The sequence below is a fragment of the Mandrillus leucophaeus genome, unplaced genomic scaffold (genome assembly GCF_000951045.1).
Source record: "Mandrillus leucophaeus isolate KB7577 unplaced genomic scaffold, Mleu.le_1.0 Scaffold158, whole genome shotgun sequence".
NCBI lineage: Eukaryota > Metazoa > Chordata > Mammalia > Primates > Cercopithecidae > Mandrillus > Mandrillus leucophaeus.
In genome coordinates this window covers 1,757,011-1,779,828 of record NW_012101565.1, presented here as the reverse complement: position 1 = coordinate 1,779,828, position 22,818 = coordinate 1,757,011, and the positions used below count along the sequence as shown (strand labels likewise).

Sequence of the window (22,818 nt, the reverse complement as noted above, 5' to 3'; positions counted from 1 at the left end):
GGCCTGGGCACCCACTCCACACTGACCTTCTCCGAGACCACCAGTACCGGGCCCGCACTGGGCCTGGGCATCCACTCCTGCCACCTCTATCCTGGGGGCTAATATGTCACCTGCACATGCCACTGCTGGGCAGGGCAAGAGCATCGCCACATCGCTAAGAAGTTACTCGAGTGACCTTTAGGGAATACCCAGTCCTCAGCCCCTCGTGGCTGAGCCGTCCACCCCAACTTGCTTTCTGCACCCCTCGTCCAGCAACTTCCCACGGAAAGGTGTGCAGAACCTGAACCCGCCCACTGATGCCCGCCTCCTACCTGGGAGTGCAGTGCAGCCAAGAGGGCATCCAGCTGGGTCTCCAACGTGCGGCTGCCCACACTCACGGCCGCCTCGAGGATCTGGCCCAGGCTCTGCTCGGGGTAGGCAGAAGAGGCCGTCAGTCCTACCTCCAGCCCCCCGAACTGACCGTGAGGTCGACCAGAGCCTCCCAGTTGGGCCACAGGAAGACATGGGCCAGGAGGACATGGGCCAGGAGGACATGGGCCAGGAGGACATGGGCCCCACCTTGGGGCTCAAATGAGGAGGCCCTTCGTCTACCTCTAGAACTCAGAGCCAGGGAGGAGGGCGGGAAGGCCCAGGAAGGGGGCTCCCTAGGCCACAGGTGCCATGGACCAAAAGGCCTAGGTTCCTGGCACCGTCCAGGGCAGAGCAATAGGAAAACTAAGCTGGTCCCCACGAGGGCTCTGTCCTTCACAGCCCACCACTGAGCCTTAGCAGAGGACTCACAGCCACCCCCGGGGGAGTGTGATTGGAGGGGTCCTCAGGGACTAGACGGTAGACCTGCCCTGCCTGCAGGTACCTTGGACAAGTAGAAGGTCTCCGAGTGCTTCTTGTAGAGGGCGAGGATCCCAGGGAGGAGCTTGGGCAGCTGCTCTTCCAGCCTCTCACTGGGCAGCAGATGGCTCATAGGCCCCAGAGCCTCCACCACGGCAAGACGGAGCTGAGAGGGGACAGTGGGTGGGAAGCTCATGCTGCTCTGTCAACACTGACTGCTCAGAGCATGTCCAGCAAGCACCGGGATGGACATGAACCAACACTGGGCTACCAGTGGGTGCTACAGGGGCTGGCAAGTGAGCCCAACACCCAGAGGTCAGCTGTGGGGAGACCACAGCAAGCCAGATGGTGGCCAGGCCCAGGGGGTCTGTAGGAGATGCTCAGGGCCCCGCCAGCAGCACTGGGCCTCTGGGCAGAAGGAAAAACCCACAGTGACGAGGCCCCTCTGGCACAAGTTGTAAGGATGGGAACTACAGGTGGGGCAGCCTAAAGGTGGCTGGGCACGGTGGCTCACACCTGTAATCCCAGAGCTTTGGGAGGCCAAGGCAGGTGGGTCACCTGAGGTCAGGAGTTCGAGACCAGCCTGGCCAACATGGCGAAACCTCATCTCTACTAAAAATACAAAAATTAGCCAGGAGTGGTGGCGGGCGCCTGTAATCCCAGCTATTCAGGAGGCATGAGAATCACTTGAACCAGGGAGGCGGAGGCTGCAGTGAGCCAAGTCATGCCACTGCACTCCAGCATGGGTGACAGAGTGAGACTCTGTCTCAAAAAGATAAATAAAGGTGAGCCACCTCTCACTGGGCACCTCTGCTCGCCAGTGAACCACTACCACCCTCCGATCAATTTGCCATGGGCAGGGAATGTGGGAAGGAGAGCGCCCTGGCATCAGGTGTGGACTGGTGCAGCCGCGGGGCGTACCTTGGCTTCTCGACTCTGCAGCCACTGGTGGAAGAGAACATCGTAGGCGCTGAAGATGTCGGTGGCAAAGGCGTCCTTCCTGACCGTGGGGTCTGGGGCCCGGTCCAGGTTGGCCAGGTACTCCAGGGCACCCTCGCTGAAGCGCTGCAGAGCTGCGACACCGGCCAGTGGTAAGCGGCTGCAGGCCGTGGGCTTGTGACGATCCCCAGCACCTATGTCTGCCTCCTGCCCCTTCCAGAAATCCCATGGCAGCCTGCACAATGCCCTCCCTAGTACACTAGCCAAGCACAGAACTCCAGGACTACACAGGGGTGAAAAGTGTCCCTCCAAATTCATGGCCTTATTGGAAATAGGGTTTTTGCAGATGAGACTTTTTTTTTTTTTTTTTTTGAGACAGAGTCTTGCTCGGTCTGTCACTCAGGCTGGAGTGTAGTGACACAGTCTTGCTCTGTCTCTCAGGCTGGAGTGTAGTGACACAGTCTTGCTCTGTGTCTCAGGCTGGAATGCAGTGGCTTGATCTCGGCTCACTGCAATCTTTGCCTCCCAGGTTCAAGTGATTCTCCTGCCTTAGCCTCCTGACTAGATGGAGCTACAAGTGTGTGCCATTATACTTGGCTAATTTTTATATTTTTAGTAGAGATGGGGTTTCACTATGTTGGCCAGGCTGGTCTCAAACTGCTGACCTCAAGTGATCTGCCCACCTTGGCCTCCCAAAGTGCTGGGATGACAGGCATGAGCCACCACGCCCGGCCAGATGTGACCGTTAAAATGGGGTCATAGCAAAGTAGGGTGGGCCGTAACTCCAACATGACATCCTTATAAGAAGAGATGCAGAGGCAGGAGGAAGATGGCCATGTGACATGGAGGCACAGACTGGGGCCAGGCAGCCTCAGGTCAAGGACGCCTTGAATCCATGGCCCCACCAGAAGCTGGGGAGGCTAAAATGAATTCTCTCTCTGCGCCCCCAAGAAGGAACCCATCCTGCCAACATCGTGAGTTTGGACTTCTGGTCTCCAAGACTGTGAGAAAATATATTTCTGTTGTTTGAAGCCACTGAATTTGCACTTGGCGCTTTGTCACCAAAGAAAACTCGTGCAAGTACCAACCTCCTCCCAAAAATGCCCTCTGGCCACAAGTTCCTGCCCACTCCAGTCTGCCACAGAGACAAGAGGAGCAGCGCCATGCCCACCCACCCTCACAGACAGACTTGTGCCACACATTCTGCCCAAGGCTGACGTGCTGGGCACAGTGTGGGTGGGAAGAGCCACAGGGAGAACAATGGCAGGGCGGAGGGGCACCAGGATGCCAGGGTCAGCATGAGGCCCTCCCACGGGTGGGCAGCTCCTGACAGTGCGCCGGTGCCTGTGGATGTGACCCAGCTGTGGCCTTGGGCTGACCATGCAGGCATAGCTGGGAGCAGGCAGAGGCTGGGCAGGTGGCCACCCAGGCTTCGAGTAGTGTGGACATCTGGGTGGAGAGTCAGAAAACACTGGCTGTAGGGCCTGGAGCCCAGGACATGGGCCGAACTCAGGTGCCGATGTGCGAGTGGTCAGTGGGGCTGGGCCCTGGGTGAAGGAGGAACATGGGGGCACAGGGAGAGAAACTGAGACCAGAGCCTTTCACACAGCCCTGCTGAGGACCAGGCGGAGATGTGGAAACTGGTGGAGGAAACACAAAGGGACCATGAGCTTCAGGGCAGGGCAAAGTCCAGAGCTTCTGAGAGGATGCGCCCACTGCATGGGGAGAGGGCCGCACAAGGCACAAGACCAAGGGGGCACTGCTGGAACCACCTCGGCTGCCCTAATCTTGAGTTCTTCTGATGGGCCTACTCTCTCCAGGGTGACTGCCGACTGCCAATCCCAATAACCCCGCCGTTACAGGCCCTGCTCCAAAGCACAATCTAAACTTGGTATTTTCAAACAATTACTTTTAATTTTCTCCAAACTGCTTAATGTGAGATAACACCTCTTTGCAGCTAGTGGGCTGATCACCTTTCTATGTGTATGTTGGCTGGCTGCGTGGTTCTGGCCCTTTCTTGCCACATTTTTCTGAGCTGTAGTCTCCCCGTCTGATTTCACAGCAGTTCTTCCCACATCTGCTTTAAAAAGCAGCTCAGAGGTGCAGGCTGGACTGCCCAGGCCTAGTCATGGCTCTCCCACTCCCCAGTTGTATGGCCTGGGACGAGTTACTTAGCCTCTTTGTGCCTCAGTTTCCTCACCTATAAAATGGGGCAGTGGCTGGGCACGGTGGCTCATGCCTGTAATCCCAGCACTTTGGGAGGCTGAGGCGAGTGAATCATGAGGTCAGGAGTTCAAGACCATCCTGGGCAACATTGTGACACCCCGTCTGTACTAAAAATGACCTCACTTGAGGTCAGGAATTCACAACCAGCCTGGCCAACATGGGGAAATCCCGTCTCTACCAAAAATACAAAAATTAGTTGGGTGTGGTGGTGGGCACCTCTGGCCGCAGCTACTCGGGGAGCTGAGGTGGGAGGATCACTTCAGCCTGGGAGACAGAGGTTGCAGTGAGTCGAGATCACACCACTGCACTCCAGCCTGGGAGACAGAGCGAGACCCTGTCTTCAAAAAAAAAAAAAAGAAAACAAATTTGGAAACTGTCCTTTTTGCTTCATTTCCCTGGGGTGACACAGCCCTGAGGACTGGGAGAGCTCACTGCAGAGCCCATGGAGCATTGCCTGGAACTGGTGCTCTCCTAGAGCACTCACTGCTGGGCTTTCAGAGGTGGCTGCACTGGGGCATGCGGTCCCCTCGGTGGCCCTTGCTGGTCCCTTGTGGTCCCCATGTTGCCCCTCACTGTCCCCCCATGGTCCCCGCACCGCCCCTCACGTCCCCTTGAGGTCCCTGCGCCACCCCTCACCGTCCCCCCACGGTCCCCACACTGCCCCTCACCACCCCCCCGCGGTACCCGCACTGCCCCTCATGTCCCCTCACGGCCCCTGCACCTCCCCTCACTGTCCCCCTCACGATCCCTGCACCACTCCCTCACCGTCCCCCGCAGTCCCCACACCACCCCTCGCGGTCCCCACGCCACCCCTCGCTGTCCCCGTGCCACCCCTCGCTATCCCCGCGCCACCCCTCGCTGTCCCCACATCTTTTCACCTCCTGTTTAACACTTGGCTTGTTTCTCCCTTTTCTCTTGATTAGGCGGCAGCTAAAGTATTTAATTCACTTATTTTGAAGAACTCGGTATAAAACATAACGTTTTGCCAATTGCTTATTTTCTAAAGCATTAGTTTCTGTGTTTTCTGCCTTGCTCAGGTCTGGATAGGTGAGAAAACGACCACGGTAACGACAAAACTTGCAATGGCCTGACACATACAGTGAGATGGGAGGGCTCAGCTCCCACTTCCCACCCTGCAGAGACCACAGAGGCCAGGGAGGGTCAGGCGGCACAGCATGAGGATTCCAGTGGAACCGGCAGGCTGTCTGCAGGGAGGCCGCTAGCCCTGCAGAAGCGATGCACTGCACAGAAATCCTGGGACTGCAACACTGTAGTGGTTTCCCTAAAGCTGCACGACACTTCCCTCCCTGACAGAGAAAAGGGCAAGGGGCTGCCTGTCACCCACTCCTCCTCAGCTCCTTCCTTGCTGGCGATGGGATCCCCTGCACACCTGTCACTCACCCACAGCACCCAGAGCCTCCACGCCCTCGCCAGTGCAGGGGGTGGGGGCTCCTGCTCTGCCCCAGCCCCACAGCGTCCTTCCACCCTGCGTGGCGGGTGACAGGGCTCCAGGGAACAGGTCGGGCACGGGCTGTGAAAGTCAGTGTCTCCTGGCAGCCCCTCCACAGCATCTCCCTTTGATGATGCCGGTGAGCCTGGGCCTCTTCTCACCTCTGGACTCGTGCTCTCTAGCGGGGGTGCTCGGCCAGCTCACCTGACGCCGGCCCTGCACCCGCTTCTCTCTGCCAGCTCAGGGCTGCCCTCCGGGTTGTCCCCAGACTCCTGTCTAGCTGGTGCGCTCTCTTCAGTGTCTGCAACCGGCTGCCACACCCACCTCCTTATTCTTTAATGGAAAGGGTTATAGTTTTGTTTCTACACTGCATTTGGTTCTCTTTTCACACTGGTTCTGTCCTCATAGGACCCTGCCCTTTCTCACTTTCACCTCTTTACCTTGCTATTTTTATCCTGTATCTCATCAACCCAAATTATGTTACTTTCTGCTCTAATGCTCCTTTTGTGTGCTGATGTGTGTGTTTTGTGATTGTAACCAATACTGCTGGTCCTGGGTCTGTGGGGAGCTGCTGGCCCCACACCGGAGCCGAGACCCTGCGCTCCAGGGAGGCGGTGCTTTCCACAGCCGCGAACCCCAGGCCAGAGCCACTGCCGTGCAGCCTCACTGGGACACAAACATTCAGAAGGACACTGGTCGCCCCACCCGGGACACTTCAGCCCAGCCCATTTACAAGGCTAATGTCTCAGCTTCAGGGCTTCCCAGTCCAACACAAAGAATAACTTTGAACCCTACAACTACATGAGGACAGACCATGGTTACACATTCTCAGGAGAGAGGATTTAAAAGAAATTCTAGAAGAAAACTGACTACCCCAGGGTGTACAGTGGAAGGCTCATCAATCACCTTTTGCTGAGGAGGGGCCTTGGAGGGTCTGGTACAGGTGGGCTCTGGCCCAGTGCAAAGAAAGGCCTCGTCTCCCATGTGAAATCAAAGCAGGCAGGCGCCCAGGGGCCACTGGAGACCTCTAACCCCTCACCTCCCCTCTGGGCCTCTGTGGGCCTAGGTTTCTCCTTCTGATTGATCAGAAGGATGCTGGTCAACTCATTAGCATTTCAGGTATTCCGTAGTGGGAAGGTTTTTCAGAATAACAGGCCACCATAATGCCAGAAGCAGAAGCTCACCCCTGTTATGTTACTAGGTTTTTATTTTATTTATTGATTTATTTATTTTTGAGACAGAGTCTTGCTCTGTCACCCAGGCTGGAGTTCAGTGGCTTGATCTTGGTTCACTACAGCCTCGACTTCCCAGGGTCAAGCAATCCTCCTGCCTCAGCCTCCCAAGGAGCTGGAATACAGGAATGTGCTACCATACCTGGCAAATTTTTTTAAATATTTTTTGTAACGATGGGGTCTCACCATGTTGCCCAGCCTGGTCGCGAACTCCTGGGCTGAAGTGATCCTCCCATTTTGGCCTCCCAAAGTATTGGGATTACAGGCGGGCATAAGCTACCATGCCCAGCTAGTTTTGATTTTTTTGTTTGTTTTGAGACAGAGTCTCACTCTGTCACCCAGGCTGGAGTACAGTGGTGCCATCTTGGCTCACTGCAGCCTCCGTCTCCCAGGTTCAAGCAATCCTCCTGTTTCAGGCAGAGTATCAGGGATTAAAGGCAAGTGCCACCACACTCGGCTAATTCTTTTGTATTTTTAGCGGAGACGGGGTTTCACCATGTTGGCCAGACTGGTCTTGAACTCCTGACCTCAAGTGATCTGCCCACTTCGGCTTCCCAAAGTGCTGGGATTACAAGCGTGAGCCACCGTGCCCAGCCACTGGGGCATGCTTTTGCACCATCTCTTGACCTCCTGTCTCTGTCCATTCTTTCTAGGGTGCCTCTGATTGGAATGCTGGCCTCAGGGTTCAGCCTGCTAGTTCATTCTTCTCTTTCTCTCCTACTTTCCATATTTTTGCCTTTTTCCTCTATTTTCTGGAAATTTCCACAACTTTCTCTTCCAATTTTTCTATATTTTTCCCATTTCTATTATGGCATCTTTAATTCACAGAAGGTCAATTTTATTCTCTAAATGTGGCTTCTCCATGGTGACACCTCTTGTCCTGAGAATGCATGATGCCCACTTATTTCCCTGAGGATATTAATCAGAGATTTTCTTTCTCTGCTATTTTCTTCTTCCTGAACCATCTACATCTCCAATTAGTGTCTGTTTCTTTTGCTGCCACCTTTTCCACTGGAGGGGTTCCTCGGCTGGGAGGAATTACTGGCTGTCTGCCCTGCTGGATGGTGTGGCCAGGCCAGTTGTGCCTCCAGCACTGGGAGCCTTCCCTGTAGCTCCTCGCCTCCTGGCTGCAGTGCCCTGAGGGCACTCCTGTCCTTGGCACACTGCCTGTCCCGGCTGGACCTGCACCCTCCCGCAGTGGACGCAGGCCTGCCATCCCCCCCACCACTAGGCCTCACCCAGTTGATATGGCATCCTCTGGCCCCAGGCTGCTCCAGCCAGCAGGACCCCCATCCCCTTCAGATGCAAACAGGGCAGCACACGTCCCACACGAGGAGGCCCCACGGAATCTTTGCTGGCTGAACCCATGTGTTTGACATATGGAGGAAAATGCCAGCATGGTAGGGCCTGGAGGAGCCGCAGGTCCCCTATGAAGGGGAAGGTAAGCAAGAGGTGTCAGAACTGCGAGTCTGTTTCTGCTGAGAGCCTCAGTGGCTGCAGGGATCAGGCCATGTACTTCCCAGAGGAGTGGCGGGAGGGGGCGATGAGCGTGCAGCACAGAGACAGAGGGCTCGGCAGGCGCCCCAGCTGCCCTGCTCTCAGTCTCCACCCTGTAGCCCGGACAGCATGTCCTGCGCCCCAGGAACCTTCGCTGAGTCCACACCCAGACCCACTTCCACTCTGCCCCCTCACACCTGGCTCAGCGTGCAGCTGCCCCCATCCTGGCACCAATCCCATTTTCAGCCAAAACTGGGTCACGCGGGGTTACTATCCCTTCTACCTAAGAGGCCCTGCCCTCACCCACAGGTGAGGGAGAGCCTGTGAAGGAGTGCCCCAAAGATGAAGGCATCTGTCAAAGAGCAGGGCCAGGAGAGACGGAGTGCAGGGGCTGAGGACAGAGTGGCAGGAGCCCTGTGATCTGAACCCAAAGTCACCATGAGCAGAGCAGGCGGGTCCAAATGCTCCAAACCAACCCTTCAGTCAACGGAGCCCAGCCCAGCCCTGTAACCACGCCCCCCCACATTTCGAAAACACACCCTGCCCAGGCCCCACCAGCACCCCCCTCACTGGGCCCTCCCACACCTGCTGCCTGGAGAGGAGGCCTGGAACCTAACAAACCCCTGCCCCACAGGCCTGGGTCTTTACAAGGGCTGGTCCCCTGGGCACGAGGGTCCCGTTCTCCTCCCTGCCAGCTACCAGGGCTGGTAGTCTTCCTGACATAGGACACTGGGAACACGAGGCCGTGGATTGTGAGGGCACTAAGGGCACCTCAGGATCTCCAATCTCCACACCCCCTACTAACAGGAATGCCTCCAATCCCACCAACCACTCCCCAACTGTCAGTGGGAGTGGAAAACAAGGTCCAGGTCCATGACATGCCCGCAGTCCCCTGCCAGGCACACAGAGGGCTGTGGACACTGCTGCCAGGAACAGGGCCCCTGGCAGAGGGTGGGGTGAATGAATGTGGCCCCATCCCCTGGGTCCTGGGATGCCCAGAGAGCAGACACTTTTCTAGCCTGGAGTGGGGAGGAAAACAAAAAATCATGGCTTTGAAGAAGTCTCTTGCTGCCCCCCAGGCATGTCCAGGCCTCAGTGGACCCGTAGTGTAAGGTGGAGGGGCTCACCGGGAGCAGAGAGAAACAAGAGACAGAAGCTGTGTCAGCCCCACATGGACCGCCCAACCAGCCAGCAGCCTCAGCCAGGGGGCCCCTCCCTCCAACAGCCTCCCTTCCTGCAGCCTAAAAGGCCCACCTGTCCCCCCTAAAACATGCATGCCTGGGCACATCCCCCCCACAAAGAGACACTTGAGACAGAAGGTGACGAGGCCGCCTCTTACCGGAGCAGAATGCCACACGCACCGTGTCGTGCTTGGCCATGCCCAGCACAGGCAGCAGGGAGCTCAGGACGGATGGCAGGAAGGGGACTACGCCGAACGCTGTGAGAGAGGACACTGTCAAAGACCTCCACCAAGCCTTCCAGTGCCCCGTGCTCCTCCTGGGGCAGGCTGTGCGCCACCTACCATTGGCCACCGAGAGGCTGGCGAGGGTGTGCAGCACGGCGCAGTGAGGCAGGGTCCCGGGGTGCAGCTTGCGCAGCAGCTCCTCCATCACCTTGCTGATGAACTGCCTTCCCACGGCCACCAGGACGCCACTCGCCGCCTGCTGCCAGTCCCAGACCAGGTCCTGAACCCAAAACACCAGCAAGGAGAACCTCTCCCTGAAATCTCCCGAAAGGCGAGACCAAGACATTCTGCCCTCAGTGGCTGCCAGCCTCGGACAAACACACGCTGTTTTCAGTGTCCCTAAAAAGTGCGGGTCAGGGAAGGTGGCGGGCACAGCCTCCCCTGCTGAGGGGCTGCCAGGAGACCCCACACGCACAGGAGAAGCAGAGCCTTGGTGAGAGGTGAGGGGCTGCTGCCAGGAGACCCCACACACAGGAGCAGAAGAGCGCTGGTGAGAGGGGACTGTGCTCAGGGCCCAGAGAGAGTTAGGCCCACCAGAGCCCTGCTCCAACCCCAGTGCCGGGCACGTCCTTTGGCGCCAGCTGCAAGCACACCGTGGTCCTGTGTGTGCTGAGTTCTGGCAACTTGCTCTCTGCTTCAGCTGCTGCCTCTAAAAATCACAGGGGACCATCCCCCGCCCTGCAGGGTGGTGCATGGGACCAAAGGGCCTCTGCCAGCCCAGGGCAGCCAAACACCACCCTACACTCTCAAGGCTGCTGGGTAGCAAGGTCAAGAAGCAGCTTCCCTTCCCAAGCTAGGCCTGAGTCTGTGAGGCCAGAGGGCCTGCTGAATACCTTCGTCTTGGTCATCTCGCTGGAGGCCAGGAGGATGATGGTGCTGGCTGTGTCCTTGTCCAGCTCACTGGCGCGACTGCTCAGGACCCTCTCCATGGCCCTCAGGACCGCCGCTCGGTATGGGTGCGCCAGCTGCGGAGAGACGCCGTCCAGGACGGTCCCAGGTGAGCCTCACGCCCACTCTGAGTGCCTGTCACTGTCTCTAGGAGATGAAACTGCACAAATCTCTCTGCCTCAAGCACAGGAGGGGAGGGGTACACCTGATCACTCCTCATGTCCTAAAGGCAGACCTGCAAGCCTCACGCTCACGGCCCGTCTCCAGAAGGTGGAGCGTTATCATAACTGCTCCAGACAACCAACATGCAGAGGGAAAGGCGCGGACTTCTCTCCCTCACGGGTAGCCAGTAGGGTCTCCCAGTCGCATGACGCTCCCAGGACCCTTCGGCCTCCTTGCCCTGCCCTCCCCTGTCAGAGGAGGAGCACCCTCCTGTCCCCAGCTCAGTCTCTGCCTCAGTCTCTGCCACTAGGCTAGTGCTTATATCCAATGGCCCCTCCCCAAGGCTGCTAAGGAAAAACACCACCCACCACACCACCTTCTGCCACGGCCCGAGGTCCCCTCTACCTCCCAGGTTACCCTCCGCAGAGTCCAACACCTGCCTTCATCCTACCCCTAAACAGCTCTCCTGTTGACCACCACCCCCACTGTAAATCCAAAGAGCACACACCGTCCTTGCCTCAACTGGGGACGCACCAAGGACTGGGACTGAAAGCTGGGACCCGCAGGGGCACACAGCAGAGGAGGCTACTGCCCAACCCAGGAAAGGACCCGGGGGCACCCGGCCACCCTGTGTTGACAGCCCCTCCCCAATGATGCACCCACCACGGCCCCTCCCTCCACCACCCTGAGAGCAGCCTGCACCAGGCAACATGGCGCCAGGAGGGGCCGGCACAGGGCGGTCCAGCATCCCACAGGCTCTGTCGTCCATTCTCACATGGCTATAAAGATATACCCGAGCCCGGTGCGGTGGCTCACGCCTGTAATCTCAACACCTAGGGAGGCCAAGAGGGGCAGATCACCTGAGGTCAGGGGTTGGAGACCAGCCTGGCCAACATGGTGAAACCCCATCTCTACTAAAAAAAAATACGGGCCGGGCGCGGTGGCTTACGCCTGTAATCCCAGCACTTTGGGAGGCCGAGGCGGGTGGATCACCTGAGGTCAGGGGTTCAAGACTAGCCTGACCAATGTGGTGAAACCCCGTCTCTACTAAAAATACAAAAATTAGCCCTGTGTGGTGGCGGGCGCCTGTAGTCCCAGCTACTTGGGAGGCTGAGGCAAAAGAATCGCTTGAACCTGGGAGGCACAGGTTGCAGTGAGCTGAGATAGCACCACTGCACTACAGCCTGGGCCACAGAGCGAGACTCTGTCTCAAAAAAAAAAAAAAAAAATCCTGTCATGGTGGCGGGCACCTGTAATCCCAGCTACTTGGGAGGCTGAGACAGGAGAAAAGCTTGAACCCGGGAGGCAGAGGTTGCAGTGAGCCGATCATGCCACTCCAGCCTGGGCGACAGAGCAAGACTGTCTCAAAGAGAAAAAAAAAAAGAAGAAGAAATACCTGAGACTGGGTAACTTACAAAGAAGAAAGATTTAATCGGCTCACAGTTCTGCAGGCTGTACAGGAAGCATGGCTGGGGACGTCTCAGGAAAACACGATCATGGCAGAAAATGAAGGGGAAGCAGGCACATCTTACACGGCCTGAGCAGACGCTTCCAAACAACCAGATCCTGAGAACTCTATCATGGGGACAGCACCGAAGGGGGAAGTCGCCCCCAGGATCCAGTCACCTCCCACCAGGCCCCACCTCCAGCACCGGGGATTACATTTCAACATGAGCTTTGGGTGGGGACACAGATTCAAGCCATATGAGACACTGATGGTCACGGGGTCTGCATTCCCCTCATGCACTCTGACAGCTATGGCAGCCATGGCAGGTGGGGGTGGGCCCACATGGGAGAAGTGCTACCCACTCAGTGAAGACAGCCACGAAGGACACTTGAAGGAGAGCATGACAAGGTTGTTTGGAGGAGAAACAATAGTAGGGAGGCTTGGGAGCTTCGTGAAAGCCTTGGTTTTGTTCAGAAACTATTTGAAGTTGACACTCAACCACTTGACATGCACTTGGCCCTGGCGTGAAGAAGTGCCAGGTGACAGGGCAGCGCCAGGCAGCTCCCAGGCCCACATACGCTTGCCGTAGGTGGCTGTGGCACACGTGTTCAGAATCACGCAACTGTCTCAAGCGTTGAGTCCCAGCATCAGTAACAGACAGGCGTGCTCACTGCCACTCCGCGGAACGAGTTATAAACTATCATGGTCTAGCCCTAGGCCCACAAGTGGGAGTGACTTTTGTTCCTGAAAATAGCCAGTGTAGGTCACAAGCCTCAACATGGAACACGAAGTCCACGTGGAACCTGCCAGTTCTCTGGGGAAGAGCTTCAGCTGGGGTTGATTTTCACTGTTAGATTTCCCATCCTCGAGTGTTGGTGCCGCAGGGAAGCAAGAGTGAGGCTGGTGGGGGATCAGTCTCACTGTGCCAGCCACCTCTGCCCACAGGCTACACACGACTCCCTTTCCTTTAAGGCTTCTGCAGGCAGACTGTATTTAAATTCTATATTAGAGAATCATTTCTTTTTTTTTTTTTTCTGAGACAGAGTCTCACTCTGTCGCCCAGGCTGGAGTATAGTAGCATAATCTCAGCTCACTGTGACCTCTGCCTTCCAGTTCAAGCAATTCTCCTACCTCAGCCTCCAGAGTAGCTGGGACTATAGGCGCCTACCACCATGCCTGGCTATTTTTTGTATTTTTAGTAGAGACGGGGTTTCACTATGTTGGCCAGGCTGGTGTCGAACTCCTGACCTTGTGATCTGCTTGCCTCAGCCTCCCAAAGTACTGAGATTACAGGCATGAGCCACCGCACCTGGCTGAGATTACAGGCGTGAGCCACTGCACCTGGTCACATTTTTTTTTTCTGAGTCAGGGTCTCACTTCATCACCCAGGCTAGAGTGCAGTTGTGCGATCATAATTCACTGCACCTTGAACTTGCGGGCTCAAGAGATCCTCCTGCCACAACCTCTCAAGCAGCTGGGACTACAGGCACACACCACCACACTCAGCTAATTTTTTTTTTCTTTTTTTTTTTTAGATGGAGTCTTGCTCTGTCACCCAGGCTGGAGTGCTGTGGCACAATCTCAGCTTACTGCAACCTCTGCATCCTAGGTTCAAGTGATTATCATGTCTCAGCCTCCTGAGTACCTGGGACTACAGGTATGCGCCACCACTCCTGGCTAATTTTTTTTTTGTATTTTTAGTAGAAATGAGGTTTCGCCACGTTGGCCAGGCAGGCTGGTCTTGAACTCCTGGCCTCAAGTGATCCACCCACCTCCGCCTCCCAAAGTTTTGGGATTACAGACATGAGCCACTGCACTGAGCCCCAGCTAATTATTTTTATTTATTTATTCATTCATTCATTCATTCACTCATTCGAGACAGAGTCTTGCCCTGTCACCCAGGCTGGAGTGCAGTGGTATGATCTCGGCTCACTGCAACCTCCACCTCCCGGGTTCAAGCAATTCTTCTGCCTCAGTCTCCTGAGTAGCTGGAACTATAGGCACGTGCCACCACGCCTGGATAATTTTTGTATTTTTAGTAGAGACGGGGTTTCACCATGTTGGCCAGGATGGTCTCAATCTCCTGACCTCATGATCTGCCCGCCTCGGCCTCCCAAAGTGCTGGGATTACAGGTGTGAACCACCACGCCCGGCCTTTTTTATTTTTTTAGAGATGGGGTCTATGTTGCCCAGGCTGGTCTCAAATCCCTGGCCTCAAGTGATCCTCTTGTCTCAGGCTCCCAAAGTGTTGGGATTACAGGCGTGTGCCCTGGCACCCAGCCTATGGTTTCTGACTTTCATAATCTGGACACTCTTCCCAGGCAGGAGACAATGCAGTCCTTGAGAAGCCCATCCCCATCTGGGACGTCACAGAGCCGAGGCTCTAAGTGGGTGGATCAGCTGCCGGGGCAGCACGGCTGGTATAGTGCAGGAAGTGGGGGGAAATGATTGAAAATCAGTGTAAACTCGTCTGGTTCTATCTAGTCAGAGCACGGCTGAGCTGGGAGCAGTAGCCTGGGTGCAGCAGGTGGGCATTTACATCCATCCGACCAGACCCGTTGCTGGGAGGGGCAGCTCGGGTGCAGCAGGGCATTAATACCCACCCAACCAGACCCACAGCTGCCATCTCCTCTGGTTCTTGGTCATGGAAACACAGCTCAAGTTGCATTATGCTTCCATCTTTAGCTACTAATTCTCTTCACGTATATGAGAAAGTCTGAGGGAAATCTTTACAGATTCCACTCACAACTGTGGTATCTCCATCTGTCACTCTGTGTCCTGGTGATTGGGTGCTCAGTGCGGGGTGATGGGCTGGCTCAGCAAGTCTGCAATGAGTTATGCAACTGGAAAACATAGGAACCCATGAAAAAGGCATAGGAATCTACATTTTACAAAAAATGGATAGGGGCCAGCCACAGTGGCTCATGCCTGTAACCCCAGCACTTTGGGAGGCCAAAGTGGGAGGATCGCTTGAGCCCAGGAGTTCAAGACCAGCCTGGGTAACATAGTAAGGCCCTGTTTCTACAAAAATAAAAACAATTAGCCAGGTATGGTGGTGCGCCTGTGGTCCCAGCTACTTCGGAGGCTGAAGCAGGAGGATCACTTGTGTACTGGAGGTCAAGGCTGCAGTGAACCAAAATTGCACCACTGCACTCCAGCCTAGGAAACAGAGGCAGTCCATCCCTGAATTAAAAAAAAAAAAAAAAAGTTATGTATTACTTCTGTTCTGGGGTTGGTTTGAATTGTTTGATTTCATGGTATAAGTACAATATTTTTGGCCATGCATAGTGGTTCATGCCTCTAATCCCCATGATGGTGACAGGAGGCAGCCAAATGCCTAGGCAGAGAGGGATGGGTCCCCCGAGAAAGACAGTTTAAAGTCAAGCTACAAGTTAAATCCTCAGTCTGGATTGAGAGCCTGTCTTCCTGTCTGGCGCGCTTTCCTCTGATTGATCCCCACCCTTCACCTATTTTACATACACCTACCCTTTTCTAATTGGCTTTCTACACCGTCATGCCCACCTTTGAGTGATGTCTTCACTTTAACCTCTTTTGCAGACTCACAAACCAATCAGCACACACTCCTCACCCTGTGCCTATAAAGACCCCAGACTCAGACTCAGTTGGTAGAGGGGAGCTGGCCTAACTCGGGCGAAGAGACAGCCTGACTTTGGGGAAGATGACCTGTCCCTCCCATCCCCTCTCCAGCTCCCCTCTCCACTAAGAGCATTTTCATCGCTCAATAAAATTCTTCTCTGCCCTCCTCACCCTTCTATGTCCACTGTATCCTCATTCTTCTTGGGTGTGGTACATGAGCTCAGGAACCACCAAACACAGTTACAAGCTATAACGTAGGCAAGCTGAGGCACGCCAGTGTGGCTGGGCAAGGCCCAGGTGGGGCATTGCTAGGCTTGCAAAGGGACCAAGAAGAAGAATCCTATGGCTGGGTGCAGTGGCTCAGGCCTGTCATCCCAGCACTTTGGGAGGCCGAGGCGGGTAGATCATCAGGTCAGGAGTTTGAGACCAGCCTGACAAACATGGTGAAATCCCGTCTCTACTAAAAATACAAAAAAATGAGACATATGTGGTGGCGTGTGCCTGTAATCCCAGCTACTCAGAAGGCTGAGACAGGAGAATTGCTTGAACCCGGGAGGCAGAGGTTGCAGTGAACCAGTTTGTGCCACTGTACTCCAGCCCAGCCTGGGTGACAGAGTGAGACTGTGTCTCAAAATAAATAAACAAATAAAATAAAAAATAAATAAAAAAGAAGAAGAATCCTACATCACCAGCACTTTGGGAAGCCAACGCAGTGGACTGCTTGAGGTCAGAGTTCATGACCAACCCGGCCAACATGACGAAACCCAGTATCTACTAAAAATACAAAAAAAAAAAAAAATTAGCCAGGAGTGGTGGCACATGCCTATAGTCCCAGCTACTCGTGAGGCTGAGGCACGAGAATTGCTTGACCCAGGAGATAGAGGTTGCAGTGAGCTGAGATCGCACCACTGCACTCAAGCCTGGGCAAAAGAGCGAGACTCTGCCTCAGAAAAAAAAAAAAAAGTACTATACTTTTTACAGCTCCGCCTCCATTCACAGTTGAAGAAGGCCCACTCAGGAAAGTTCTTCAAGGAAAGTAAACACAGTAATGAGCCCCTTTAAATAAAAATACTATTGACAAAAAAGCTAAACTCTAAAATACCTAACAAGGTTTATTCTGTGCCACTGTGAGTGACCATGGCCCAGGGAACACCTGAGAAAGTACACCCAAGATGGTCAGGTTATTTGGTTTTACACGTCTTAGGGGACAGAATCCCAGGCAAAGACGTAAGTCAATACATGGAAGGTGTGCACTGCTTCAGCCTAGAAAGGTGGGCGTCTCAGGCAGCACTCACAGGGCACAGGTGGATTCCGAGATTTTCTCATCGGCAACTGGTTAAAAGAGTTAAATTGGCCAGGCACGGTGGCTCACGCCTGTCATCCCAGCACTGAGGGAGGCCAAGGTGGGTGGATCACAAGGTCAGGAGTTCGAGACCAGCCTGACCAACACGGTGAAACCTGGTATCCACTGAAAACACAAAAATTAGCTGGTGTGGTGGCACGCGCCTGTAATCCCAGCTACTCAGGAGGCTGAGGCAGGCGAGTCGCTTGAACCCAGGAGGCAGAGGTTGCAGTGGGCTGCGATCGTGCCAATGACTTCCAGCTTGGGCAACAGAGCAAGACTCCCTCTCAGGAAAAAAAAAGAAAAAAAAAAAAAAGAGTTAAACGTTGCCTGAAGACTTGAAGTCAGCAGAAAGACATGCCTGAATTAAAGGGGCTTGTGAAAGTCAAGGTTCTTGTTACGTAGATGAAGCCTCCAGGTAGCAGGCTTCAGAGATAATAGATGGTAAATGTCTCTCTTCAGACCTTAAAGGTGTCAGACTCTCAGTTAAATCTCTTCTAGATCAGAAAAAGACCTGGAAACGGAAGGAGATTCTCCACAGATGCAATTTTCCCCACAAAATATGGTTTTGCAGGGTCATTTCAAAATATGTCAGGAATAGATTTTGGGGGAAAATACTTTTATTTCCTTCAGAGCCCACCATCTGTCACACGATGCTATGCCAGAGTCCAGTCTGGAATTTTACTGCTACAAAGCATCTGTTTTGTCAGACTTACGATCTGTTTTAACCTAAAGTTCATTGGTTGTACAAACTTCAAAAGGGAGCAGGTACAACGAGGTGTGTCCAATCTCCCTTTCTGTCTGTCATAGCCTGGAATTTAGTTTTCCAGGTTGCTCCCGGGTCTCCTTGGACAAGAGGATGTTAGAGCAGGCCGCTAGGCAGACATGAAGAGGGCAGGAGAGGCCCCCAACTAGGAATGTCAGGCGGTCATCAGGTGATGGTCAGGCAGTTGTTTAGGCGTCTCTCTAAAATAATAACCGGTCACTGCCAGCACCAGGGAAAGACAATCTCACAACAGATGGAAAACACCTAAAGCTTCTGCATGGGGGAATAAGGAAAAAAAAGAAAGAAAACACCTAAGGCTGGTGACAGCATCTTCCTTAGAGGATCTCAGGAGTTGGGTGAATGGGCTCCAGCAAGCATACTGAGGTGAAATGGTAGTGTTTAGACAGTATATGGCCTTCCTCTAGAAACTCTCGGCTGGTAAGGGAAGAATGCCTCAAGTGAGCATGCGTGCAACTGCGCACAAAAACTCAAAAGGAGCTTCCGGTAGTGAAACCCATGCAGGTGCCTAGAGGTGGCTCCCAGGAGGGCCCAGGAGCTCCACGCCCCTCTCCATTCCTGCCCCAAGCGTCTCCTCCACCTGCTGTGCATCCGCACCCTTTGTCACAGCCTGTGTCATAAATGGGTAAAGGCAGGCCTCTCTGTCCCTGTGTTCTGTGAGCCGCTGCTGCAATTCATCGAACCCGAGGAGGGGGTCGTGAAAACTCTGATTCATGGCAGGTCGGTCAGAAGCACAGGCCACACCTGGAGCTTGCGACTGGCATCAGAAGCGGGGCCATCGTGTGGGGCTGAGCCCTCCACCTGCGGGGTCTGACACGACCTCCAGGTGGATGGTGTCGGAATTGAATTGAGGACACCCAGCCGGTGTCCACTGCACAACTGACTGCTGTTTGCTGGCGGAGAGAAATCCCCCACATTTGGTCACAGATGTCTTCTGTGTTGATTGTTGTGTGGTGTAAGAGCAGAGAAAATAATGTGAGTTTGAGTTTTTCTACTCAGAGAATTTGAAAATCCAGTTTTACTATTCTTGCTTGTCTTCCCCAAATCCCGTCCCTCCCCATGGCCTGACGGCCCCTGAGGAGTCTGTCTGTCCTGTGCGGGACCCTGGCTGACGTGTACAAGACTGGACGTGTCTAAAACTGTGAGGCCCAGCACCCCTCGGCGGAACAGGTCACATTCTACGAAGTCATGGGCTTCTGGGCTCGTAAAGACAGAACCACAAACACAGATGCCAGACAGGAGCCGAAACCTGTAAAGCTCCAGGTGTACCCCAGGACACTGCGCTGACGTCTGAGGTACCCCAGGACACTGTGCTGGCGTCTGAGGTACCCCAGGACACTGCGCTGGCGTCTGAGGTACCCCAGGACACTGGGTTGGCGTCTGAGGTACCCCAGGACACTGCGCTGGCGTCTGAGGCCTGGAGGAGGACGTGGCGCTGCTTTTCCCTGTTGTTCCACGTCTTTCTGGAGAGACTCAGTGGGCTTTGAACCATGCCTGCTATCCAGGCAAGACACAGCCAAGCGAAGTGCAGCTGCGGTGAGACCCACAAACAAAAGGCAGACACTGGAGATAGTGACCAAACCTATGGAGGCGGTCTGCAGGAGGAGACGACAGAAGAGGACTAGGGCAGGCGAGGTCCCTGGGAAGGGTCACAGCCCACAGGGTCAGTGCTTCCAGCTCAGCATGTGTATCATATATAAATACGCCAACTGTGAAGGAAGACTTTTTAAAAATTCAGTTAAAAAACTGTAAAGGCTAGAAAAGGGGTAAAATCAGAAACAAAGTAGGACAAGCATGGAGTGGCTGGGGCTCAGAGGAGGATGCCCCACAATGGAGGCCTCAGGAGCAAAGTCCCTCTCAGACCTACTCTGCCCTTCCCTCTCTCCCCCTCATTCTCCCCCAAGGCAGTCATAAAACCTGTAAATATTGGCCAGGTGGTGGCTCACGCCTGTAATTCCAGCACTTTGGGAGGCCAAGGCAGGCAGATCACTTGAGGTCAGGAGTATGAGACCAGCCTGGCCAACATGGTGAAACCCCATCTCTACTAAAAATACAAAAATTAGCTCGGCGTGATGGCAGGCACCTGTAATCCCAGCTACTTGGGAGGCTAAGACAAAGAATCACTTGAACACAGGAGGCCGAGGTTGCAGTGAGCCGAGATTGCACCATTGCACTCCAGCCTGGGCGACAGAGTGAGACTCCATCTCAAAAACAAAAACAAAAACAAACAAACAAAAAAAACCTGTAAATATCACTCTAATTTCCTCCACCATTCTGTGTAAAACCTGGCCATAAAGAAATTCTCGCTGGGTGCTGGTGGCTCATGCCTGTGATCCCAGCACTTTGGGAGGTCACAGCAGGTAAAATGCTTGAGTCCAGGAGTTTGAGACCAGCCTGGCCAACATGGTGAAACCCCATCATTACTAAAAACACAAAAAATTAGCCAGGCGTGGTGGCACACACCTGTAGACCCAGCTACTTGGGAGGCTGAGGTGGGATGATGACTTGAACTCAGGAGGTCACGGCTGCAGTGAGCCACGTTTGTGCCGCTGCACTCCAGCCTGGGTAAGAGAATACGACTGTCTCAAGAAAAAAAAATTCTCTGGCCAACCTTGTTTGACTGTAGGTCTCAGACCTCCACTGCAGAGGGGTCCTGCCCCAGCTGGAGGAAAGAGTGCTGGTCAGAGAGGCTCAGGAGAACTCGAGATGGGCCCTGCTGGTGCCCCCAGTATGCTTCCATGGTTCACACCCGCCATCCAAGTCCACTTCTACACAGCTGCCCGTTTCTTTGAACCTACACATAAAATCAGATCACTTCCCTGGGTCTCTGGGCCTTCATTCTGAAGGCTCCCATGTCACATTAAACTGTGATGAAATAAGCTTGTCATGTTTTTCTCTTGTTAATCTGTCTTTTGTTATGGAACTGTCAGCCATGACACTTATGATGGGTGAGGAAAGGTATCATTACCCTTTTTCTCCCCTACAAAGCAGACTTACATTTTATTACAAACTGCTAAAAATAACAGTCTTTTTGATACGGTTTGGCTCTGTGTCCCCACCCAAATCTCATGTTGAATCGTAATTCCCAGTATTGGGGTAGGGACTTGCTGGGAGGTGACTGGATCACGGTGGTGGATTTCTCGCTTGCTGCTCTTGGGATAGTGAGTTCTCACAAGATCGGGCTGTTTGGAAGTGTGTAGCACCTCCCCCTGCTCGCGCTCTCCTGGCATCATGTAAAGATACGCTTGCTTTCCCTTCGCCCTTCCGCCACGACTGTAAATTTCCTGAGGCCACCCCAGCCATGCCTCCTGTACAGCCTATGGAACTGTGGGTCAATTAAACCTCTTTTCTTTATAAATGACCCAGGCTCAGGTAGTTCTTTATAGCAGTGTGAAAACAGACTAATACACTCTTTTAACCACCTTTAGTATTCTTTGGCTGTTTCCTCAAATAGCAAGGTCAGCCCTAATTTTGTCTGACAATTAGACGCTGATTTCAGCATGTCTCAGGTAATGGGGCCTTTCAGCCACAGAGAGAAGGGCTCGATGCCCGGCACTCATGTGCTGTGTGCACCAGGCTCATGTAAAGCCCAGAGGACAGCCACATCAGTGGGTAGATGCACTGTCAGAAGGGTTTGAACAAGAGCGGCTCCATCTTGAAGAGGGGATGGGTAAAACAAGGCTGAGACCTACTGGGCTGCATTCCCAGGAGGTCAGGCATTCTTAGTCACAGGATAATTCAGGGTCAGCACGAGATACAGGTCACAAAGACCCCACTGATAAAACAGGATACAGTAAAGAAGCCGACCAGGCCGGGTGCGGTGGCTCAAGCCTGTAATCCCAGCACTTTGGGAGGCCGAGGCGGGTGGATCATGAGGTCAGGAGATCGAGACCATCCTGGCTAACACGGTGAAACCCCGTCTCTACTAAAAAATACAAAAAACTAGCCGGGCGCGGTGGTGGCGCCTGTAGTCCCAGCTACTCGGGAGGCTGAGGCAGGAGAATGGCGCAAACCCGGGAAGCGGAGTTGCAGTGAGCTGAGATCCGGCCACTGCACTCTAGCCTGGGGGACAGAGCGAGACTCCGTCTCAAAAAAAAAAAAAAAAAAAAAAAGAAGCTGACCAGAACCTGCCAAAACCAAGATGGTGACGACAGTGACCTCCGGTCGTCCTCACTGCTCACTATACACTAATTATAATGCATTGGCTGCTGAAAGACACTCCCACCAGCACCACGACAGTTTACAAATGCCACAGCAACGTCAGGTCTAAAAAGGAGGGACCCTCATTCCACAAACTGCCTGCCACTTTCCTGGAAAACACATGAATAATCCACCCCTTGCTTAGCACGTCATCAAGAAATAACCAAAAAATAGCCAACCAGCAGACCTAGTGGCTGCTCTCTCTATCGAGTAGCCATTCTTCAGTTTCCTTACTTCTCAATAAACTTGCTTTCACTTTGTGGATTTGCCTCTAAACCCTTCTTGTGAGAGATCCAATAGCCAGTTCTTGGGGTCTGGATCAGGACCCCTTTCCAGTAACAAAACCACCCTGTCCAAGCAGGAGGGCAGCCCTGTCAGACTAACCTATGAATAAGTGCAACTCTAATGAACCTCCCAACAAGCTAGTCCTAGCACTCCTACAGGGAACACAAGGGGGCAAAAATAGCTAAGACAGCTGGCTGGGTGTGGTGGCACACGCCTATAGTCCCAGCTACTCAGGAGGCTGAGGCAGGAGGATCACTTGAGCCCGCAAGGTCGAGGTTGCAGTGAGCTGTGATTGTACCACTGCATTCCAGCCTGGGTGTCAGATTAAGACCCTGTCTCAAACAAATAAAAATAAAGTAAATTTTTAAAAAAGAGCTAATGGGCCAGGTGCGGTGGCTCACGACTGTAATCCCAGAGCTTTGGGGGGCCAGATGGGTGGATCACGAGGTTGGGAGTTCAAGACCAGCCTGGCCAAC

At 54.0% G+C, this 22,818-nt stretch overlaps 1 protein-coding gene across 3 annotated transcripts in view; it reads right to left on the bottom strand.

Annotated features, from left to right (window-relative positions):
- MROH1 (maestro heat-like repeat family member 1) overlaps positions 1 to 22,818 on the bottom strand; it is a 124,279-nt gene that overhangs the window by 73,903 nt on the left and 27,558 nt on the right. For all 3 annotated transcript variants that reach the window (XM_011975689.1, XM_011975690.1, XM_011975691.1), the window contains 6 exons: positions 10,471 to 10,602; positions 9,695 to 9,857; positions 9,512 to 9,610; positions 1,750 to 1,901; positions 854 to 994; positions 312 to 404 (listed from right to left, as the gene is read on the bottom strand). In XM_011975689.1, coding sequence (XP_011831079.1) covers positions 312 to 404; positions 854 to 994; positions 1,750 to 1,901; positions 9,512 to 9,610; positions 9,695 to 9,857; positions 10,471 to 10,602 — 780 coding nt within the window. The remainder of the gene's footprint in view (positions 1 to 311; positions 405 to 853; positions 995 to 1,749; positions 1,902 to 9,511; positions 9,611 to 9,694; positions 9,858 to 10,470; positions 10,603 to 22,818) is intronic.